This window comes from Chionomys nivalis, chromosome 1 (assembly GCF_950005125.1).
Source record: "Chionomys nivalis chromosome 1, mChiNiv1.1, whole genome shotgun sequence".
NCBI lineage: Eukaryota > Metazoa > Chordata > Mammalia > Rodentia > Cricetidae > Chionomys > Chionomys nivalis.
Window position 1 is genome coordinate 128,074,512 of NC_080086.1, and position 20,460 is coordinate 128,094,971.

General features: G+C 42.7%; 1 protein-coding gene across 3 annotated transcripts in view; it reads right to left on the reverse strand.

Annotated features, from left to right (window-relative positions):
* Crim1 (cysteine rich transmembrane BMP regulator 1) overlaps positions 1–20,460 on the reverse strand; it is a 178,656-nt gene that overhangs the window by 126,455 nt on the left and 31,741 nt on the right. For all 3 annotated transcript variants that reach the window (XM_057775644.1, XM_057775638.1, XM_057775630.1), the window contains exon 2: positions 13,311–13,484. In XM_057775644.1, coding sequence (XP_057631627.1) covers positions 13,311–13,484 — 174 coding nt within the window. The remainder of the gene's footprint in view (positions 1–13,310; positions 13,485–20,460) is intronic.

A 20,460-nucleotide genomic window follows, 5' to 3' on the forward strand; every position in this document is an offset into this window, starting at 1 on the left:
TGTGTTGACTGTACTGTGAAGAAAAAAAAAGAGGAAAGAAAAGCCTTACTGTTATTACAGTGCCAAAAAAAAGTATAAAGAAACAAACCCAGATGCTAGAATGTAAGGCATTTCCTCTGCTCTGTGACTATGTCCTTTCGCTGAAGGTCAAAAGCACATTAAAGGGCTTCAAGGTTTCAAAGCCTTAAGTAGATATTTTTGTCATCCTCTCATTTTATTAGGCATGCTGGTGATACACATTTAACTGGCATTTAACACAGCAGAATCCATTCAGCAGCATTTAAGGGAAACCCTGGTATTACTTTCGAGCACGGCTTATTTGAATTCCTAGTGCTTTTTACTGATTGTCCAAGCCCCTTCAAAGGGCCAGTGCGTGAAGGCCACATTCGCACGTCCATTTCACGTTTACTACCTTCTTAGGCCTTGGTGTGTCCTATGTGCTGTGATTTATAACACTTCGGGGACAGTCCCTTATTTTTGCTGCTTCAGATAATAGTAAATAACATGAGGTGTGGTGTGGTGATGATTTCTCTTCCTAGGAACTGCTTCACATACGATGAGTAAGGAAGTGAAATGTATTTCCTTGGTAAAACAAAAACCGGTATCTCTGCCATAGGAAATACAACAGAGTCAACCATCATCTTAAACAAATCATCACCAAGTGGGTCACCCCATTTGCTGATATGACTTGCATTTAAGTTTTCAGAAACATATTTAAAACAGAAGGAACTTTTGGGGGGTGGCAAAATAATCTTGCTGGGATATTTACTAAGGAACCTATGGCACAAAATGCATGAAATGCATGAAACATCAAAGTTAATGCAGGATTTTGTGGACAATCCCTCTGAACGGAGCAGTGAGACAACTCTGCAGCAAAGCCACCAACGCCATCAAATACAGCCAAGTGACCCACCACAAGAGTGGCCAAACATGGAGGTTTCTCCAAGACAAACTTGGTCTCAACCTTCCTCATGCTGTGATCCTTTAATATAGTTTAATACAGTTCCTCATGTTGTGGTGACCCACAACCATAAGATTATTTTCATTGTTATTTAATAACTGTAATTTGGCTACTATTAGGGATTGTCATGTAAATCTCTGTGTTTTCTGTGAAAGGATTGTTCAATTCCCCAAAGGGGTTATGACCCCAGGATTGAGAACTACTGACTCAGGGAGAGCTGGGACGGCCTTGACTCTGAGCCTTGGGAGAAGCCAACAGCCTACACGAGCTTTAGCTTTGCCCCCACGTTTTCTCTCCATATATAGAAAAACGAAGCAAACAGTTCATAAGTTAATAGTCATCCTTCTTCTGTTTATCAGAATTCTGGAATGCTCTAAAGAATTCTGCTGGGAGTCATCATGGTTACTGAGGGATATGCCATCTGATCATGACCCACGACCCTTCTTGTCTATGCAGAGGAGACAAACTCTCAGACTTGCTGCTCTAGAAATGTCAACAGGAGGAAGACAGTATTCAACTTTATCTGTTGTGTTTCCTTTGCTACTCAATAGGGCGAGCTTGGCTGGCATGTGGGAAGCAGATAGACAACATAGTTTAATAGCAAAATTGGGTGTGGTTGTCCTGGTGATAAGGGAAATGAAAGTGGAAGGAGTTTGAATAATATTTATTTGAGGAGTCAGAGCTTGTTCTTTCTCCCTCAGATGTTTACAAAGTATATAAAAATCACACTCGCTCTTAAAAAGAATGGCTGGAATGTGTATGGCAGAGGTTAGCAGGGAATCCATGACCATCAAAGAGAAGCAAAGTTTTCAGGAAACTTGTAACCAGGGACTGCATCACCATTGTCATCTTTGTTACACTTGGCAACACATATGTGGATGCAGACACACACATGTAGAGCTAACGAGATGATCACACTCATTTCCAAGAATGACCTATTAGTCAAGACAGACACATTCGCCCTTACATGTTTAACCCCTGATGCAGTCAAAGGACTCCCAGGAGCATTTAGCAGACATGGATCCAGGCAGAGACACAAAGGAACACGCGGATAACATTCTTGAGTTCCACGTCACACTAAGGAATATAACAAGACTACAGTATAATTTCATTTGCAACATTCCTGATGACCAGAGATGAGCTGACTCTCCACAGGAAAGCATTTAGAAGATTCTAGTTTGATTAGCAAGCAGAGCGCCAACGGACACTAGAAGTGTAAATCTTGCTGTCTCTTCACGAAAGCAGAGATAAACATCACGGTAAATGTCATGTGCAAAGTATTTAGGCAGTTTAAAAACCTGACTGGTTACCTGGACCTGAATCAGACACAGCAGAGAACGTAAGATTCTGTCTCACACCCCTGAGGTCAAAGCACTAGGATGACCACAGTGAGACAGGTCACCAGGTTGCAAGGACACTTGCAGAACGCATTTGAAAGACCATACACCCTGAAAACTGCACCAACACAGCCAACAGTGCCTTCTCACATCTACTATTGCAAAGAAAATTTTCAAATGCTCTTTAAGGCAGACTAACTAGTTTTTCTTTTGAGAAAGCCTGCGAATAGTAAACAATGATCTTTAATATAATATAAAAGCACAAATAGGGCTGAGACATCTTGCAGACACCTTTACATGCCCTTCTAGCAGGCTCAACCAGTCTCCTTAACAACTTCTCAATTTTCTGCACTTTTAACAACAGAGCTCCACATTTTTTTTTTTTTTTTTTTGGTTTTTCGAGACAGGGTTTCTCTGTAGCTACGGAGCCTGTCCTGGAACTAGTTCTTGTAGACCAGGCTGGCCTCGAGCTCACAAAGATTCGCCTGTCTCTGCCTCCCGAGTGCTGGGATTAAAGGCGTGCGCCACCACCACCCGGCCAGAGCTCCACATTTTTAACAGAAAAATAAAACCCATTTTGTTTTCTAAACTGGATAAAAGGGAAGCAAAAAAAAAAAAAAAAAAAAAAAAAAACCAAAACCACACTATTTATACTACCAACAAACAGTTTTTCTCTGTTATAAAACCTGCATTTTTTATCTTCAGACAAATATCTGGGTACATTAAGAAACAACCAATCTTTAAGCATTATTAAATTCCTGTATTGTTCTCTTGTTATTGGAACAGGAAAAGAAGGACCTCTGATAAGCAGAAAACACTGTACTTGCTTTTCGGGAAATAAAAAAAAAAAAAAAAAAAAAAGACTTCCAGCGACAGAGAAAAGAATAAAAAGTTTCCCTACCCCTTGGAAATCTAGGAAGTTGTCAGCCAGAAACAAAGAAGACATCCTTGATTCAGAGGAACATTCCAGCCCCTGAAAACCACACAAACATTCACATGGTGTTAATGCCTTCCCTTCCCCAGCTTTACAGTCATTGCTTATTGCTGTCACTTCCTCTTGATGCAAAAAAACACTTAGCAACAGAGGTCACAAATCAAAAGCAGGAAGGCGTCCTATGAAAGAGAATGTCCAGGACTTCAGAGGCATCAGCAACCCATGTGAGCCCTCTGTAGTCATCTTAGAGCCTGAACATCATTAAAAGAAGAACCTCGCACACTTCCAGAGAAATTATCTGAGCGCCCCAAGCTACCTTAGGCCTAGCTGAGGTCAGTTTGTACTGGGGGGTGAATCAAATTTTATTAGAACATTTCTAAACTTTTTTAAACCACAGGCTGAATTCTAATGAACCCTGAAAGGACTTTCTTGAGAAAGTTCTATATTTCACAAAGAGGACAGAGGCAAAAGGTCTGGAGGTAAACATAGCTCGCCTATGAGTCACAGAGGGCTTTTAAACTCATTACAATTCAGTGAGTGCCAGTCTCCCCTGAACTGCCATGCCCAGCACCATTCCACGGCATCTGACTGCCCTGTCTATGCCCTGCCTGGGCGAACATGTCCCTAGGTTGTAAGAAGATGTATATATAGAGAAACTGAGTCTGGGCTTCTGAAGTTGACAAAGTTCTGGAAGACCGAATGGGATGCTGATATGGGACAAGAACAAAGGTGGCGACCTCACACTCTTCCTGTCACACAGAGGCGGGTCCAAGTAACCTCCGCTGCAGGTAGAGAAGCTGTCTTCACACAGAGGTCTATTTGGGTGAAGCTGTGTGCATTCAACCCTGCCCCTTCCACTGAGAAAGACTTTTTTATTGCCATTCTTTAAGAAAAATGAAACTCTTCTATATTCATAAGGGCCTTTCCCACCCTCTGAACCAAGATATTAGTAAATATATAATACTGGCAAATCTGTAAAAGCATAAAACAACTCTACCAAATCCATACCTACACTGAAAGACCATACAGATATTTGCAATAATCAGCGTTTTGACTGAAGACAGATTCTTGCTGAAGTCACTGTGCTCTCAAACTCCAGCCTGAACTTCCTTCCAAGGACAACACCTCCCCCCTCTCCACTCCCGCTCTGGTCTCTCAAGTAAAAAGGACAAGTATAAGTTGTCCAGTTTGAGTGAAGCGTCCACACCCAGATAATAGCTTGGGAATACTAATCACAGTGGTTAGTGAGGCTTGAACGGCCTGGGGTACACATATAAGAACAGTTTCGGAGACCTGTGGTGGTTCCTACCCTCTGGTTGGTGTCCCAGCACTGCATAGTTGATCTGCTCCGCAGGGACTGGAGAAGCCCAGACATCGCAGTCACTCCTGCTCTCCTCTGAGGGAGGCAGCGCGTGCTCTTCACTTCAGTCAGTTGTCCCTATGGCCGCTGGGAGCTATGATTTTATATCCTGTGCTCGTATCAGGAAAACCCTTCTGCGTGGTCCGGGGTTCAGCTGAATATAGCTGGGCCAGGCAGCCACTCAGCAGCTCTGTATGACGGAGCACACGGGAACAACTGAGAAGTAAGAAACCACAAACACAGGAGGAACCGCTCGGAGGTACACAGGAGAGAAAGCGGCAACCTGCTGTGGTCAGGCATTAGATCAACATCTGGTAAGCAGTCCCTGGAGGTGGAAAGACAAAGTGTCATCCTGGTTCTAAAAGACACTTATTTCCCTTGCTGAAGAGGCCGGGATGCATTTTATCCTTTTAGCAATGATAACTGATGCATTTTAAAAATGCACATTGAGTACATTGTTAAATGAAACACATACACGTGTAGCCAACGCTGCTCTCCACTAAGTCTGCTGTTGCAGTAACCTGAGGTGAGAGATGGAAAAAGGACAGGCACGCGCTTGTTGGAAGGGATATATCTCAGAACAGAAAACGTGTCTGGAAAGTATAGAGTTAAGTAGTTCTTTATAAGGTTGAAAACGAAAAGGAACCAATGAACAGTACAGGACTCAGGGTGCTTGCCTAGAGAACACACCGGGAAAGTACTGCTCTGACGTAAACATGGAAGTCCATTTAACGCTAACTCCTTCCTGCATTCCTAGCGCGGCGGAACAAAATTTTTCTCTTTACCTATCCACCCACGCTTCTCTGACCAACAGCAACAACATATTTAGTCAGAACTTCCTCTTATCTCCTTGAGGGGCACAAGAATCTGCAACCCCCACAAGGTGGGTCACCGTCTGATGTCCCACAGCTAAAATGCAAGGACAACCGTTCAAGCAACTGCTCCCTCCAACTGGTCTGAGGCCAAGTTCCTGAGCTTCCTGTTTTTATTTCCCAGATACTTGACACTGGTTTCCGCCTTTTGGTAGCCCTTTCTGTTTTTCTTGTATCACTTATCAGAACATCAAAATGGCAATGAGTTCAAGCATGTTTTTAACAATAATTCTTCTAGAAGTTTGTACCTATCATACACGCTTTTAGAATATTGATTTAAGCATTAACCTAAGATAAAAAGTCTACTGTTTCAAACATTTATTTTGAATCTATTTTCTTTCCCCTCTCACTGTTGGAATTTAAAATGAAATAGAAGCTAAAGTCATTTCAAGATTATACACACATACTTCTATATGTACATCTCTTCATTTATAAGCATTTATTTTTCCCAAATGAAAAAAGCAGGATGAAAAGCAGAAAGACTCTAACTCTAGAGCTAGCTATACAGACTCTAACTCTATAGCTATACAGACTCTAACTCTATAGCTAGCTATACAGACTTGCGGTCTAGTTAATTTTGCCTTGTGATGTTTTATTTGCAAGTTCTTCATAGTAAAGTTTTGTTGCTTTTTGAAGAACAGCATACTGCATTATCAATTCATAATTGTCTTTACAAAAAGAATGCAGCAGTAACACAGATGTAAAACTGCACAGTGGCCTGATTGTCCTAACTGAGTAGAGTAAGGATCTGAAGACGGCATTTGAGTAGCCAACGGGAAAGCCAAGGGGACCCTGATGGTAATGAGGTCCTTGCACCCTCTGGAAGGTGAGGATAATGTGTTTTTCACGTGGCTACAAGAAGAGCTAACATTCCAAAGTTGATAAGCAATATGAATTGGGTTTTTTTAAAATTAAAATTTAAGCCAAATCCTATGAGTTAGAGTAATACATTCATAAGCGTAACCCAGCATAGTTTTCAGGTCTAATTAGCTGAAGAAAAATAGAAACGAGGTTGAATAATTTTAATGAAGAACCTGACTTAGCAATTAGGAATCTGTAAATACCAAAGTCCTAAAGTTGAGAAGACAAAGTCACATGTGTTGAGTTTACCCTTTCTGAGGAAACAAGAAAATATATGTGTGTGTGTGTTTGTGTGTGTATAGATATATATCATCATCTTCATCATCATCATCATCATCATCAATGAATTCATTTGCAGCAGCCTGAAAAGGCCCAAAGTGTCTCCTCAATGTCATACCCCTCATTAGACAGCACGCAGCACATATCTATCCTCTCGTCAACAGAACATTGTTAGAAGAGCCTTCTAAAGTGTGCTAAATCAAGTTTCCAAATAACCAGCAGTCACATACAACTATTTCTATGACTTGTAAGTTAATAGCCACAATGTTATTGTTTCTAATAGTCCATACTACATTAGACAATATTTGGGGGCACTGATATTTAATACCATGTAGGATACAGGGGAGTAATCCACATGAAAATCCAAGGAGGTTTTAAATGTAAGGATCAGACAGCTTGGCTATGCAAGGTTGTCACCTCTATTACATGCATATGGTTTTCTCCAGAATCTAACTTCAGGGTTTATTTTATCCTTTAGTATGTGGTCTTATGCATAATAATATGAATAGTAGTAGTAATGATCATATTTTCTACGTTTACATACTATATGTGCATATGTGTGCGTGAAGACAGTTTGGAGGAGTCACTTCTCCCCTTCCATCACATTGGTTCTGAGGATGAAACTCAGATCATGGAGCCTGGCAGCCAGCGTCCTTGCCCACTGAGCCACCCTGCGCTGCATTAACAGCAGTGACAGGTAAAACGCCCCATAGCATTTTAATTTCTTTTAGCATTACTTGGAGGAAATCTTTAATTGCATAGTGAGAACACTGTGTGTTGATATTTAAAGTAAAGCAGTCTGAGGCAGGCATACGCTTTATTTGGAAAAACAAGGAAGAAGTTGTTCAAAGTTGGTCTAGTGATTAAAGACACAAGGTTCTCCTGGGACAGCATAACAAATCTGTTTCTCTGGGGAGGGAAGAAGAGCTATATGAACAGGCTCTCCTACTCAATGTGGGGAGAGCCAGCAGGGAGCTCTTTCTGCTGGGGCTTGCTGGCCATGCACAGTACCCTGCTGTAGGTGAACCCTGGTGAATCAAGAGCTCTGAGAACACCAGGGACACCAGGCCCTCCCTGTGGATGTAGCCCAGGAGAGGATGAGTGGGCGGGGCAGAAGAGCAGGCCTTCTACCTTCCCCGAGCTTACGTCATAGGACAGCAGCCTTCCGATTGCATCTGAAATGTCTCCGTCAGGTGGTTCCAAGGGCAAGAGAAACAGGAGGGAATTCCATGCACTGCCTCACGTAGTGGATAAAGGTTAATGCTACACACACAGCATCAATTTACCTCATTTTCTGAGGGTGTTTTCTGGGAGGATCCCCAATTTCTACCTCATATCTACATCTAAAAATTTTTTTTTGAGAAAGTTCTATGAAAGAATACAGTACAATACTGCTTTCCGAATACAAGTTAATTTTTGTTTAGTGACAAATATTACAAATGGCACCAAGAGAGAGCCAGGAGTCCTGAGGGGGTCACAGAGCACAGTGTGTACTGTAGTCAAGAGACCAGGAGAGAGATAACCATCAGAAATAAAATCTAACCTTGGCTCCCGATCCTGCAGAGGACAAATGTGAGAGAAAATATCAAAACACTAAAAACGAGCTAGAAAGAAACAATATCTTTCCTTAGAGAGAACTGAAATAATAAATTGAGTTAAAAGCCAATGCTCTATGGCCTTAAAATTCAAAGGGAAACAAAACAAAATAAAAACATGCAAGCAAGCAAAAACTGAAGGAGTCTATTTCTGTGTCAATATCAGGTTGGCTTCCGAGAACAGACACAGCACAAAGACCAAACTTCCATCCGTGTTAAGCAGCAACAGGAAAATAAATACAGATCGGAAACTCTGTAAACTGAGTTTGTCTTGGGGCGCTTATAACTCATCTTTTGTTAAGAAATGACATTCAAACTTTCCCTTCACAAAATGGTTTATGCTCCTGTACCCACAGAGCCACCCAGAAGTCTTTGGCTAACGGTAGAGCAGGGTGGACCTGGGAAGTCAGGGGATGAGTGGCATGTGTACACTCCGCACCTCCTGCATGGCCCGGCACAGGCAGGGCAGCATGAAGACTAAGCAGTAGCTGGAAGGAAAGGGAACAGCCCCTGAAGGTACATCTGAGTGCTGGCGGAGGGGAGGCCTCTTCTGGATCCTGTTAGTCTATGGCCATCACCCCCGGTGTCACTTCCCTTTCCAGTCATTTCCTTATTATAGGATTTCTGCTTTGAGCCAGCTCCCCTTCTGGGCTGGCCAGCTCCCCTTCTGGGCTGGCCAGCTGTAATGCAAACAGTCCTACAAACTTTAAGGAATGCAAACCAAAGCGACCAAGCCTGATCAATCACTTAACGATCAGTTAAAAATTATGCATTCCATTTTACCATTCTGGTGCCAAGAACCGTGGATGAGTCTGTCACTTAGTTGAGAGCAGCTATGACCAGGACCACTCACTGCACAGGTCCTTTTACGCCACTTCCGGTTGCTAACCACCCTTTCTCCTCTATCAAGTCCGTTCCTGCTACATTAGTTTTTTAAAGCATGTTCCGTGTGCTCACATCACTGATGTACCCCAAAGTCATGGGAGATACCACATTCTCATCAGCTTCATATCCACTTCAGATCCCACCCATCCCCCTGAGTTTTAGCTTCATCATGCATCTCCATGGATACCTCAAACACAGCCAAACAAACTCTGGAGGTTCTTGTCAATCAATTTCCCATGGAGCTGCTCTCACTTGGTCCTACACATAGCAAATGACCACTGTGCACAACCTATGCATCAGCCCCCTAAAATCTATCTTGGCCATCACCCACTAGTCTTTTATTCTGATACCTGCCCTCCCAAATCTGGGAGGTTTCCTCTTCTTTATCCTTTCATGTCTTCCAACAAAGCTTGCTGATTCAACCAATCCCAAGCCCTCTCGTCAACACCATCTTCTCTGTCCACGCTTGCCTTTACAGTCTCATTTCTGTAGAGCTGCTCAATGCATTTCTCAGAGCTAAACTCAACTGCTAGTTCCTCCACGAAACCTCCGTTCACAGCAGATCATCTGTGACAGAAAACACCGCACGTCAACACACAACCACTCACCTTTCTTCAGTCGGCAAAGGGTACACATCATTTAACATCACTCTTTCTAAAGTGCCATGTCTCTACCTCTGTTTCCAAAATGTTCAATGTGCAACGCCAAGTGTGCTGTACAATCCATACTATTCTAGAATCCCATGTAAAGTGTGACTAAGAAGCCCATTTAAGGATACATTTTACAGATCACTCTTTAGCCAAGCAGTGTGAACCGGGATGCTTCTCCACCATCTCCTAAGTGGGGCCGTTTCTCTTTTTCGAGAGGTCTTCTTTCAGGGATACTCTCTTGTTCACTTAAAGTGTGTGTATTCAGGGAACATCACAATGCAACGCTAGTGCATTTGTCTGCAGACTTTTCGGTTCCTCTCCCTGCTCCTGTTTATTGTCCCTGTCACACTGTCCCCGAGGTCCACTGCAGCTCACATGGGTTTTCTCAGCTCCAGTGATCCTATTCCTTGAGCAATTCTTCAGTCTCCTCATCTTTATTTCCTACTAGCTACCTGCATAAAACCTTGTTCGTACCGACCACTTTTCCTAGTGTAAATCATACAGATTCTCAGTTCAAAAAAAATTGTGTTCTTAGTTCTAAAATCCACCATTATCCAAACAAACTTTACCCTTCAGTGTTGTGGAATATTATGTTAACTAGGCAAAGATGAGCTACACTTGTTTACACTGTGGAATATTACTTTTACCATGTAAAGGTGTGTTATATTTGTTTATGTTGCATTTAATTATTAATTAAAAATTAAAAATTATGTTGTACTCATTTCACCTTGCCACCTAATGCTCCTAGTTGGTCTAATAAAGAGCTGAACGGCCAGAAAAAGGATAGGCGGGGCTGGCAGGCAGAAAGAATAAACAGGAGAAATCTAGGCTAAAAAAGGCAGACCAAGAGGAGGAGAGAATGAGGGACACACCTGGGGCAAGAAGCCAGGAAGCTGCCAGCCAGATGTAAGAATTAGTGAATGCAAATTATACAGAAAGAAAAGGTTAAAAGCCCTGAGGGAAAAAGTAGATAAAAGAGAAACAGGTTAGTTTAAATTAAAACAGCTAGTCAGAAAACCAAGTGTCAGCTAGGCAGAACATTCAAAACCAGTAATAAGTCTCTGTGTCATGATCTGGGAGCTGGTTGGTAGGCCAAAATAAAAAGCCTGGGACACTCCACCATATCTTAAGTTACAATTCTCGGTCATTCTTTCTTGACCATAAGATAACTATAGCATCCCAACTATCAAGCTCCAATTACTCCCAATGACTTAATTATACAGAAGTTCAAGAGCATTTTCAAGTTTTGCATGTTGCTGAACAATAAGAAAGGATTTATTGTTCAAAATTCCTCCTCAAAAAAGGGAAATCCCCCAATCTTGAGTTCTGGAAATGATCTCAAAAATTACAGAATGCCTTAGTTTGAATAACAAAGCATTTAACTTCCAATGACCTCAATCAATTCCACCTCTGGATTATAGAAAGGCCTTCTGACAAAATTAGCTTAAGTTTTTTTTTTTTTTTTTTTTTTAAGGGAAAGCATATAACTAGATACAGCAATTAGTGTGGGGATGATCTCAATGTACGAGATGGTAGCTGTCACAAATAGTCATTTAGGATCACTTTTTCCAAGGTCATGAACAAATGCCTAATTCATTACACACAAAACTGTCCTAATGGTATGGGAACAGCAGGTTTGGTGACAAATTTCTTACTGAAACTGCTACATCTCGAACAAGGTAGAGGGCTGTGAAGGGGCGATGCTTAGGAGCAGGGTGTTATGACGGCAACGTGGCTGAGTGACAGCCACTGAAGAGCAGTGGGAAAGCTGGAATAAAGCAGCTTCATAAATATAAGAATGGCAAGAAGGGACGGATCTAATCTACCATACTATTTCATATAATCTAACTCTTAAAATATGTACATATCTGCTGATGATTTAAATAACCCTAGGCGTTTGCATCACGGTTAACCTTGTAACTTACCTATTTGTTGAAACTCCAATTAACAACACACAATTTAAGGACAGGAATGGATGCTATTTACGACTCTCTGTAGTTCTGAACCTTTATCTCAGGCTGGGGAGAGAAGCCAGCACACAGAATCAACTATGAAGGGCTCACAGGGGCTCACAGAGACCGAAGCAACAATCATGGAGCTTATGAGGTCTGACCTAGGTCCTCTGCATATATGTTATAGCTGTGTAGCTTGGTGTTCTTGTGGGGAGTGGAGGCATCTCTGACACTCTTGCCTACTCCTGGGACCCTTTTCTTCCTACTGGGTTACTTTGTCCAGCCTTGATGAGGGCTACGTGCCTAGTCTTACTGTGACTTATTATGCTGTGTTGAGTTGATATCCCTGGGAGGCCTGCTCTTTTCTGAAGGGAAGCGGAGGAGCAGAGGATCTGGGGGAGAGGGGAGGTGGGGGAGCGCTGGGAGGAGAGGAGGGAGGGGAACCTGTGGTCGGAATGTGATCGATGAGAGAATAAGTAAGCAACTTTAAAAAGTCGGTAGGAAAGCCCTTCCTTGCCTAGCATGCATGAGGCCCTGCCTGGGTTCAATTACCTGTACCACAAAATACTACTGCTAATAATAATTCATATTTCATTTCTATTATTTTCTGCTATATTCTCTCAATGATTAAATAGTTCTGGTAAATACAAAAAGCAGTATTATTTTATAGGTTATTATAAATGCCTTATTATTTACAGCAGTTTAATAAATCCAATACATTGTAAATGTAATACATTCCAGAAACCTCAGTCCTGCTCTACTGCCCCAGGGGCTTGGTTTTTGGACGCTGAAGTCCTTGTTATTCCAAACTGTGTGTTTTGTCATTCTTAAAACGACAACGTTTGAAAGGAAAAAGGTGAATTTAAGACTGTCTCCTCTTCATACTTTTTCTCTCATTTCCAAAAGGAACCTGGGGCCGAGGGAAAATTCAGTGCCAGACGGACAGAGCTGACATCCAGGCCTCCCTCCTTCCTCTCAGTTTCTGTTGCGAGCTCCAACGCTAAACTCTGGGCACTTCTCTCAGAATTTCTATGCTTACAAATATATTTTCAAGGATGAATTGCTTTTCCTAGGTTGTACAATGAACGGACAAAATTTCTAGCCCATATTGGTGTAATTTTCTTGTTCTTTTAATACAATTTCTGACTTCTCTCCAGAGGTGAAATGTCTCACGGTCCATTCAGACCTTCCCGATTCTGGCTCCCGGCGAAATTAACCTTAGCTTTCAATGTAAAGGCACACTTCTCTCCTCTGGCGAGCTCTTCCTGTCTGCCAGATGAGCCAGCTTTCTAATTAGCAGAGCACCACGCAAGGGTCAATCAAGCAGAATGGACCCGGTGACAACAGATGCTGATCCCAAGCACACCACTCACGAAATCATCCATTATGCAGAGGTGACCTAGGCCAGCTGGCACAAGGCACCGTGCTCACGAGATGATAGCACACCATCCCCTACTTCTGGGAAACACACACACCTCCGGTCACACCGGCACCCGATACGCATTTCGAATCCCAGGACTCCATAAGGTTGTACTTGCCTCGGCAGGCTCACATGCTATCACGGTACAGAGTCACACACTGTTGAGGCTTACCAACGGACTGGTAACGAAGAACCCATGCTTACCTTCAATCCTCTTTAGAGCGGAAAGACACATGTCCTTCCTTGGAAACTCGAAGGGATTGCTGCAGGTCCGGATGGTGTCACATTCACATTTCCCATTGATGATATTGCAGCCCGAGATAAGATTTTCATTGCATGGTTCAAAACCGAGCAGCTGGTCATCGTCCCAGTCCTCATCTGTAAAACAATCACGCACAGAACGGTTTGCTCACTGCTTCATTCAAGTGCCGTGAGATCAAACACACGCTGGGATGTCAAGGTGAGCATCCCACCGGGAGGCCTTCATTTGTGAAAGGCAGTGTGGGTGGCAACTGTACACACGAATGCAACACAGCCTTGTCTCAGTCACTGGGAAGCCTGAAATACAGCCACACATGTAGAAAATAAACAGTCACATACACAAACATTTCTGACCAAAATCCACGACTCCAGTGTGCCACACACCCAGGATGATCCCCACAAAATACTTAATTGGGGGAGCAGGGCTTGGAAGGTCATTCAGTCTATAAAGGGCATGCCGCCCAGTCGGGAAGACCCACGAGAGCCGAGTGTGTTGCTGTTATACCCCCAGTGCTGAGAAGAAAGTGACAAGAGGCTCCCTGGGAGCTGCGGGTCAATCAGCCTGGATGAATGGGTGAATTCTACAGACCTTTTCTCAGAAAAAAAGGGTGGACGGCGCCTGAGGAATGACATCCAAGGTTGTTCTCCGTCCCATATGTATAGGCGTACAACACACACACTTTTAAATGTTTAAACAAAGCTTTTTAACTTCACCACTTTCACTAGACGTATATACGAGTTACATTTGCCAATCTCAAAAGGAAAACTAGGTTAACTTTTTCCTTACTGTAGACCACAATACACCAAGTCAGCTAGTAAACATCAAACATCAGATCTTATCACTGAGATAAGAGAATGGGATCCAAAGGAGGAGATCACCTTCGGCATATAAGGGACCCACTGATAGTACCTAACACTACCTACAACGGAGCCGATGATGACCACAAACAAAAGAGCTACAACCGAGTGAGAGAAGAGACACCACGACATTCAGAAGCTCAGACCAATTCAGGTGCTGGCCATGGACTGGAATAGACAGTAATGAAACAGGTTCTAAAGCCAGCATTGGGGCTGGAAAGGAGGCTCAGTGGTTAAGAGCAAGAACTGCTTTTGTATAGGACCTGAGTTCTATTCCCAGCATCCACACTGGCAGCTAACAATCTCCTGTAATTCCATTTCAGGGGAGCTCTGATGACAACTTCTGGCCTTCATCAGTATCTGTCCTCATGTGTACACACCCATACAAGCACACATAATTACAATGAATAAGAATTAAAATCTTTAAAACCAGCTTTTTCTGGGAGCCAGTTCAGGAAAAGGCCACACACATAAGAAACACTAGTTAGGTTTTGTTCTTAACAATGCTCCCCCTAGTTGAAATGCCTTGTTACAGAGAACCACAGTACTTCTCTACAGACACCAGGGACATGAGTCTCCCCCTCTTCACGTTATCTTTAAAAGACCCTATCATATCAGAACTGGGACTGACTGCTGGACGGCAAACATGTTTCTGATAACGGTATCTAGAAAGAATGTTTCAAAGTGCTTGAATTTAAGAGCACTTGCACCTGCTGTTCACACTAAAGAATAAATGCTGTCTTAAGACAGTATTCCCCAGCAGGGGTGTGTAGTTCTGCAGCAGAGAGCAAGCCTAGCAGTTGGGAGACCTTGACGTGAATCCTTAACATGGGGAGCTGGGGGGGGGGGCAGTTATGTTTTCATAGAAGACAATGCAAACAAACCGCTATGGTTTTTACAGAGCTAACGCTGAACTTCTCAGTGCACACACTAGACAAGATTACTCTCCCTTATTGAAATAATTTTCTCGCCAAAGAATCTTGGGAGAAGAAATCACAACCTAAGGAGCTTCGGGGTGGTTCTTTGAGACGGCAGAGGAGAGAAAGCTGTGTTGGTTTTAGGTGAAGCTCACTTACGTAATCAATGCCTCAGCTTTGATTATCTCTCGGTTTCAAAGTTGAAGCAGATACCCAAGTGATCTGTTTTATAATCTGTTCTCTTACTTGGCCTGCACTAGGTCCTCAGAAAGTACACGTAAATAATACTCACACGCACAAAGGCATGCTTCATGGTAACCAAAACCACTCAAATCCCCTGAAAACCAGAGAATACACCAAGCAGCTCGAGACAGAAGAGGCATTATCTGTCCTCAGTTGGGACACGGTGTGGCACTGCCATGCTTTCTCTGCGTTGCTGTCTTGTGCTATCAGGGTAGTCTTGGTATAGTTCAGCGAAACTTGCGAAGGACTTTTTGTGACTGCAGATTCAAATCTGCAATGCAGAGACAGTTCAATCCCAAGTATTGCAAAACTTCTAAGTAATTCATAAAATGTTTGAAGCCTTTATAAACGAAAGGAAATCTCAATTACTGACTAAATGAATACGTGCGGCATTTCCAAATTGCTTCTTCCACAATCATTCTTCCCCCAAAACAACCCACGCCTACATTAAACCATCACCCCCAGGAGAGAGGGGGCTACCACCCAGTCCTCTACTGTCCCCCACCACTATTCCCTTGTCCTTCCACCTTACTTCCTACATGTTTGCTACCACTGTCTTTCTTAAAAAGCCAAGGCTATTCGGTGGCTCTCCTTGCCAGACAACAAAGTCCAAACTTTACTGCTGAATATAACATTCTTCATGATAGAGTTTGTGACTATTTCGAGACCCCCTCTTTTGGTGATCCCCCTCACAGATATATCCTGCATGTGCACTGACGTTCTCACTACAACCCTGTTAATTGTTCCCAGTGCTTTGTGTTCCTACCAAGAACACAAGTTTGCTTTCTGCTTCATGTAACTCTTAGTCATTCTTTGAGACTTAGATCAATGCGAACCTCGTTCGAGACGCTTTCTCCAAATGGGCAGAATGAACTGTTTCGTCTTCCATCTATCTGCAAGCATATGCGCAGGTTCTCTTGCTTATGTCGAGGTTTTATCTAAGTTAAACTTCCCCCATGGGCCAGAGACCTAGCTGGCAGGAACAGGGAAATACAACCATCAATTTCCTTAACCTCAACACATAGTATATAATATATATGTGTGTGCATATATACATATACATATATACATATGTGCACATATGCGCACATATATGCACATATATATGTATATATAACAAAAATCTTATTATAAAACAGACACATGATGTCACAAGAAAGAGTGTGTCCCAAAATATATAAAAGAAGCACTTTTAAGCAGATCTTATTTTAGAAGCTCGTCATGAAAGCACTGAGTGAAGAACTTTTTTGTTTTGTTTGTTTGTTTGAAACAGGGTTTCTCTGTGTAGCTTTGGGGTCTCTCCTGGAACTTGTTCTGTAAACTAGGTTGGTCTCGAACTCACAGAAATGCACCTGCCTTTGCCTCACGAGTGCTGGGATTAAAGGCATGCGCCACCACCGTCCAGCCTAGGCACATATTGTAAAGAAATGCTTGGCCACGGGTAGTTTCCAACTAGGAGTCATCTGCCATTGCTCTCTCTCAGTTCAGCTCTCAGTGACCAGTTAACACCTGGTGGACATTAGCATCCTTCCAAGAAAACCTTTCTCAGAGCCAAGCTGTGTGGATTACCAGATAAGGCTCCCATTCTCATATAGGAAGACCAATGGCCCCGAATTGGGAATCAGAACAAAAGGGACACAGCCCTTTTTGACCCCCCTGGCTCTGCATTGCTTTGTCTCTCGGCCCAAGTGTCCTGGCTGCAGCACAGGCTGCACCTACAGTTCCACAGGTAAGGTTGCTGTTCCCTCGGGATGTCACCAGCACCCATTCGAATCATCAGCCTAGGAGAGCCTCTTTGTGCCGACAATATTTTAGATGTATTTCTCGACTGTGCTGAAAAGAGACCTCTCAATTCTCTGGCCCCACCTAATCAATACTTGTTTTTCTTTTTGGCAAGCAGTTCCCTTAGCAACGGTTGTTTTATAGGATTGAGAACAGCATGCTTCTAAGACAAATGCTTTCACAGCTTTCTATTACAGAACATTATACTTTAAAATAACAGAAAAATCAACAGGGATTGAAAGCAAAATTTAACGAAAATTGATTAGATCACAAAGCTAATCAAATCTGAGGCAGTTGAAACTTTCTTATCCTAATCCTTGAAGCCAAAACTGTTTCAAATGTCAGATTTTTAAAAAATAAAATATCTGAACAGACTTTGTGCTATATCAGGGCTCAGAGCTGCGTTTCAGAACACTTCAGACAGCAGAGCCAGGATGGTCTATCTACAGTACCACACAGGGATAGTGACTTCTCTCTGCAGATGTCTACCCAACACAGCACCTGATTTTCTGGCACAGTTCTTGGCTTCTATTTGGGCTGGTTGGAACAGAACTAGAGTCAAGATCAGGGTACTGTCCCTTATTTTTTGTTTCAACATGTGAGTTGATGTAGTCTCCTAGACAGAAGGGTCAACAGATTCTATTGCAAAGGTATTTTCAAGTTGGTATCTACAAGATAATGAATCAGAATGCTAATTACATCTCCTAACTATAAGAGAAACCTAAAGTTGCGTACAAAGCTAAAGGCCTGTGTTTCCAGGTATGTCCAAGTACGTAAGTATATCCAAATGCCACAGGACACCTCCACGCAGGCTTTCCCTGGAAACTCAGACATCTTTCAGTGTGCAGCAGAATCTACCTCTCAGGCACATCTCATACCATCTCACAGAACTTGTGAAATGAAGAGTTGAAAATTAACACAATTAATAACCTTACTTTCAGCCAAGCTCCGCCTTGGGGGGAGGGTTGTTGTTGTTGTTGTTGTTTTATCTTATTTATCTGTGCTACTGTGTAGCACCGGGCAAGCTGATGAAAAGGAAGGCTCAGTGAAGTCTGGTGCTATAACCTCTATTTAGACTAAGATGCGCTTTACTTGGCACTGTTGTTTTGGCTCCAACTGTTGTCAAATGGATACGGGGTGGGGAGGAGGCAAATACAAATTTAGTATTATTACACAGGCAGTTGTGGTCTTGTGTGCCATCTGAAATGGTCTTGGGGGCTTTAGAAGGCTGCAACCCATACTTTAAGAATTGTCCTGATTCATGGCCTTGCCTTGCTGGTTTTCCAGTCATGACAGCAGGAGACCCAAGACTAAGAAGGCTAAGAAATAACAACGAACCAGGCATACCTCTAAAGGTCATCACTGAACCAGAAAAATGCTTCTTGTGATAGTCTGAAAGCAAAATGTTCCCCTCAGACTCACGTATTTGAATATTTGGCTCCTAGATGATTGGCACTATTTCGGAAGGGTATGTAGAGGCGTGGCCCTGATAAAGGAAGTGCGTCACTGGGGGTCAGGCTTTGAGGGTTTAAAAGCTTGCCCTACTTTCAGTTCTTTTTCTCTGCTTCGTGTTTGTAGTTGAATGTCTGATCTCTCAGCTTCCTGCTGCCATGCCTTACATACTTTAAGGACTCTCCCTGTGAAACCACAAGGCTAAAAAAACTCTACTGTAAAACGCTTTAGTCCTGGAACTGGATCAGCAAAAGAAACATGACCAATAGGCTTCTCAAATGCAATTACACTCACATGGGATTTGTAAGTCACAAATGTCCAAATAAAAAATCAAAAGCTTACTTGTTCATGAGATCTTTTCATAAGATATTAATGTTATATATGTGTGTATGTAAATAAACAAACAGGTTATTTGAGATCTCTATTTTTTAAACAATCACAGCAAAAGTATCAACAATAGACGATGGTGCTACTCAGGTAATCTAGTTTCTATCCCTTCATTTAGTACAAAAAAGGGGATTCCCCCACTGGCTAAAACTTCTGCTACATTAAGCCAACTAGAAAGGTTGCCAACAAAAATAAAAAAGCAGAAGAAACTTTGGCATGTATTAAGCAACAGAAAAAAATGCAGAAGTAGAGGAAGAAGTGACTCTGGATCTTTTGTTTAATTCGAACAAAACTGGACTCCATCATAAATAACCACCTATCTTTGGGCTCCAAGTCCCGAAGGGAACAGAACGATTTCTGGCCTGTATAAAACTGCCAGGTATCATGGCCGGGCGGTGGTGGCGCACACCTTTAATCCCAGCACTCGGGAGGCAGAGGCAGGCGGATCTCTGTGAGTTCAAGGCCAGCCTGGTCTACAAGAACTAGTTCCAGGACAGGCTCCAAAGCTACAGAGAAACCCTGTCTTGAAAAACCAAACCAAAAAAAACAAAAAAACAAAAAAAACAACAAAAAAAAAAAACTGCCAGGTATCTGGGGCCGAGTCTGGGCAGCTTACACCTGTGTCAATATGTTCATTCAGGTTCATATAGTTTACAGGTATCCCCTAAGCACGTGGCTCTATAGGTTTAAAGTGATATCGCCTAGCCTTGTGCTTTTCAACAGCAGTTTCAGTTTCTGGCAGTTTCAGTACAGAAGGTAACTTTGCAGAACGTAAGTGACTCCCTTATTTAATGTAGAACACGTGTAGGTACTGTAAAAACTCTGCCCCTTTTTCGTTTCCTCTTGGACTGCCTCTTTGTTCCATAGTATCTAGTTATATCCTGGATGGTGTCTGCAATGGCCTTCCTCCACATTTGATACGCACGATTTGAAATAAATACAAAGCCTTCCATGCTGAGAGTAGAGGGGAAGCGTTTAGCATAGGGATGTAGCGAGACCTCATACAAGAAGTCTGGTAGGCCCCTGAACTCCAGGTCTAAGAGGAACCAGATCTCTCCTCTACACCGTATGGGATGCTCCAAGAACTGATTGTGAACCTGTCTGCCAGACTAATCCAGGACTCAACTTCTCTGCTCATCAAAGTAGTCTTCCTTCTGGGAAGAGACCATTTCGGGTGTGATAACACTTACTGGAGAGAGGGCTGTGCTAACCTGGAATCTGCCTTCCTGGAGGCTGAGTGTACAAATGCAAACCTTTTCTATGCTGTCCCTGCTCAGGTTAATGGAGTTTCTTCCAAACTAAGAGAGAGCTGCACCCCATTCTGGAGCAGTCCACTTACCAGAAATATGCTAGAGCAGATATTAAATGTAAGAAACAAACTCACGGTACACACTCCGAAGCCCACTGTAATGGAATTCTGTTGGCAGAGGAGAGACTTCTGGGAATATAGATCA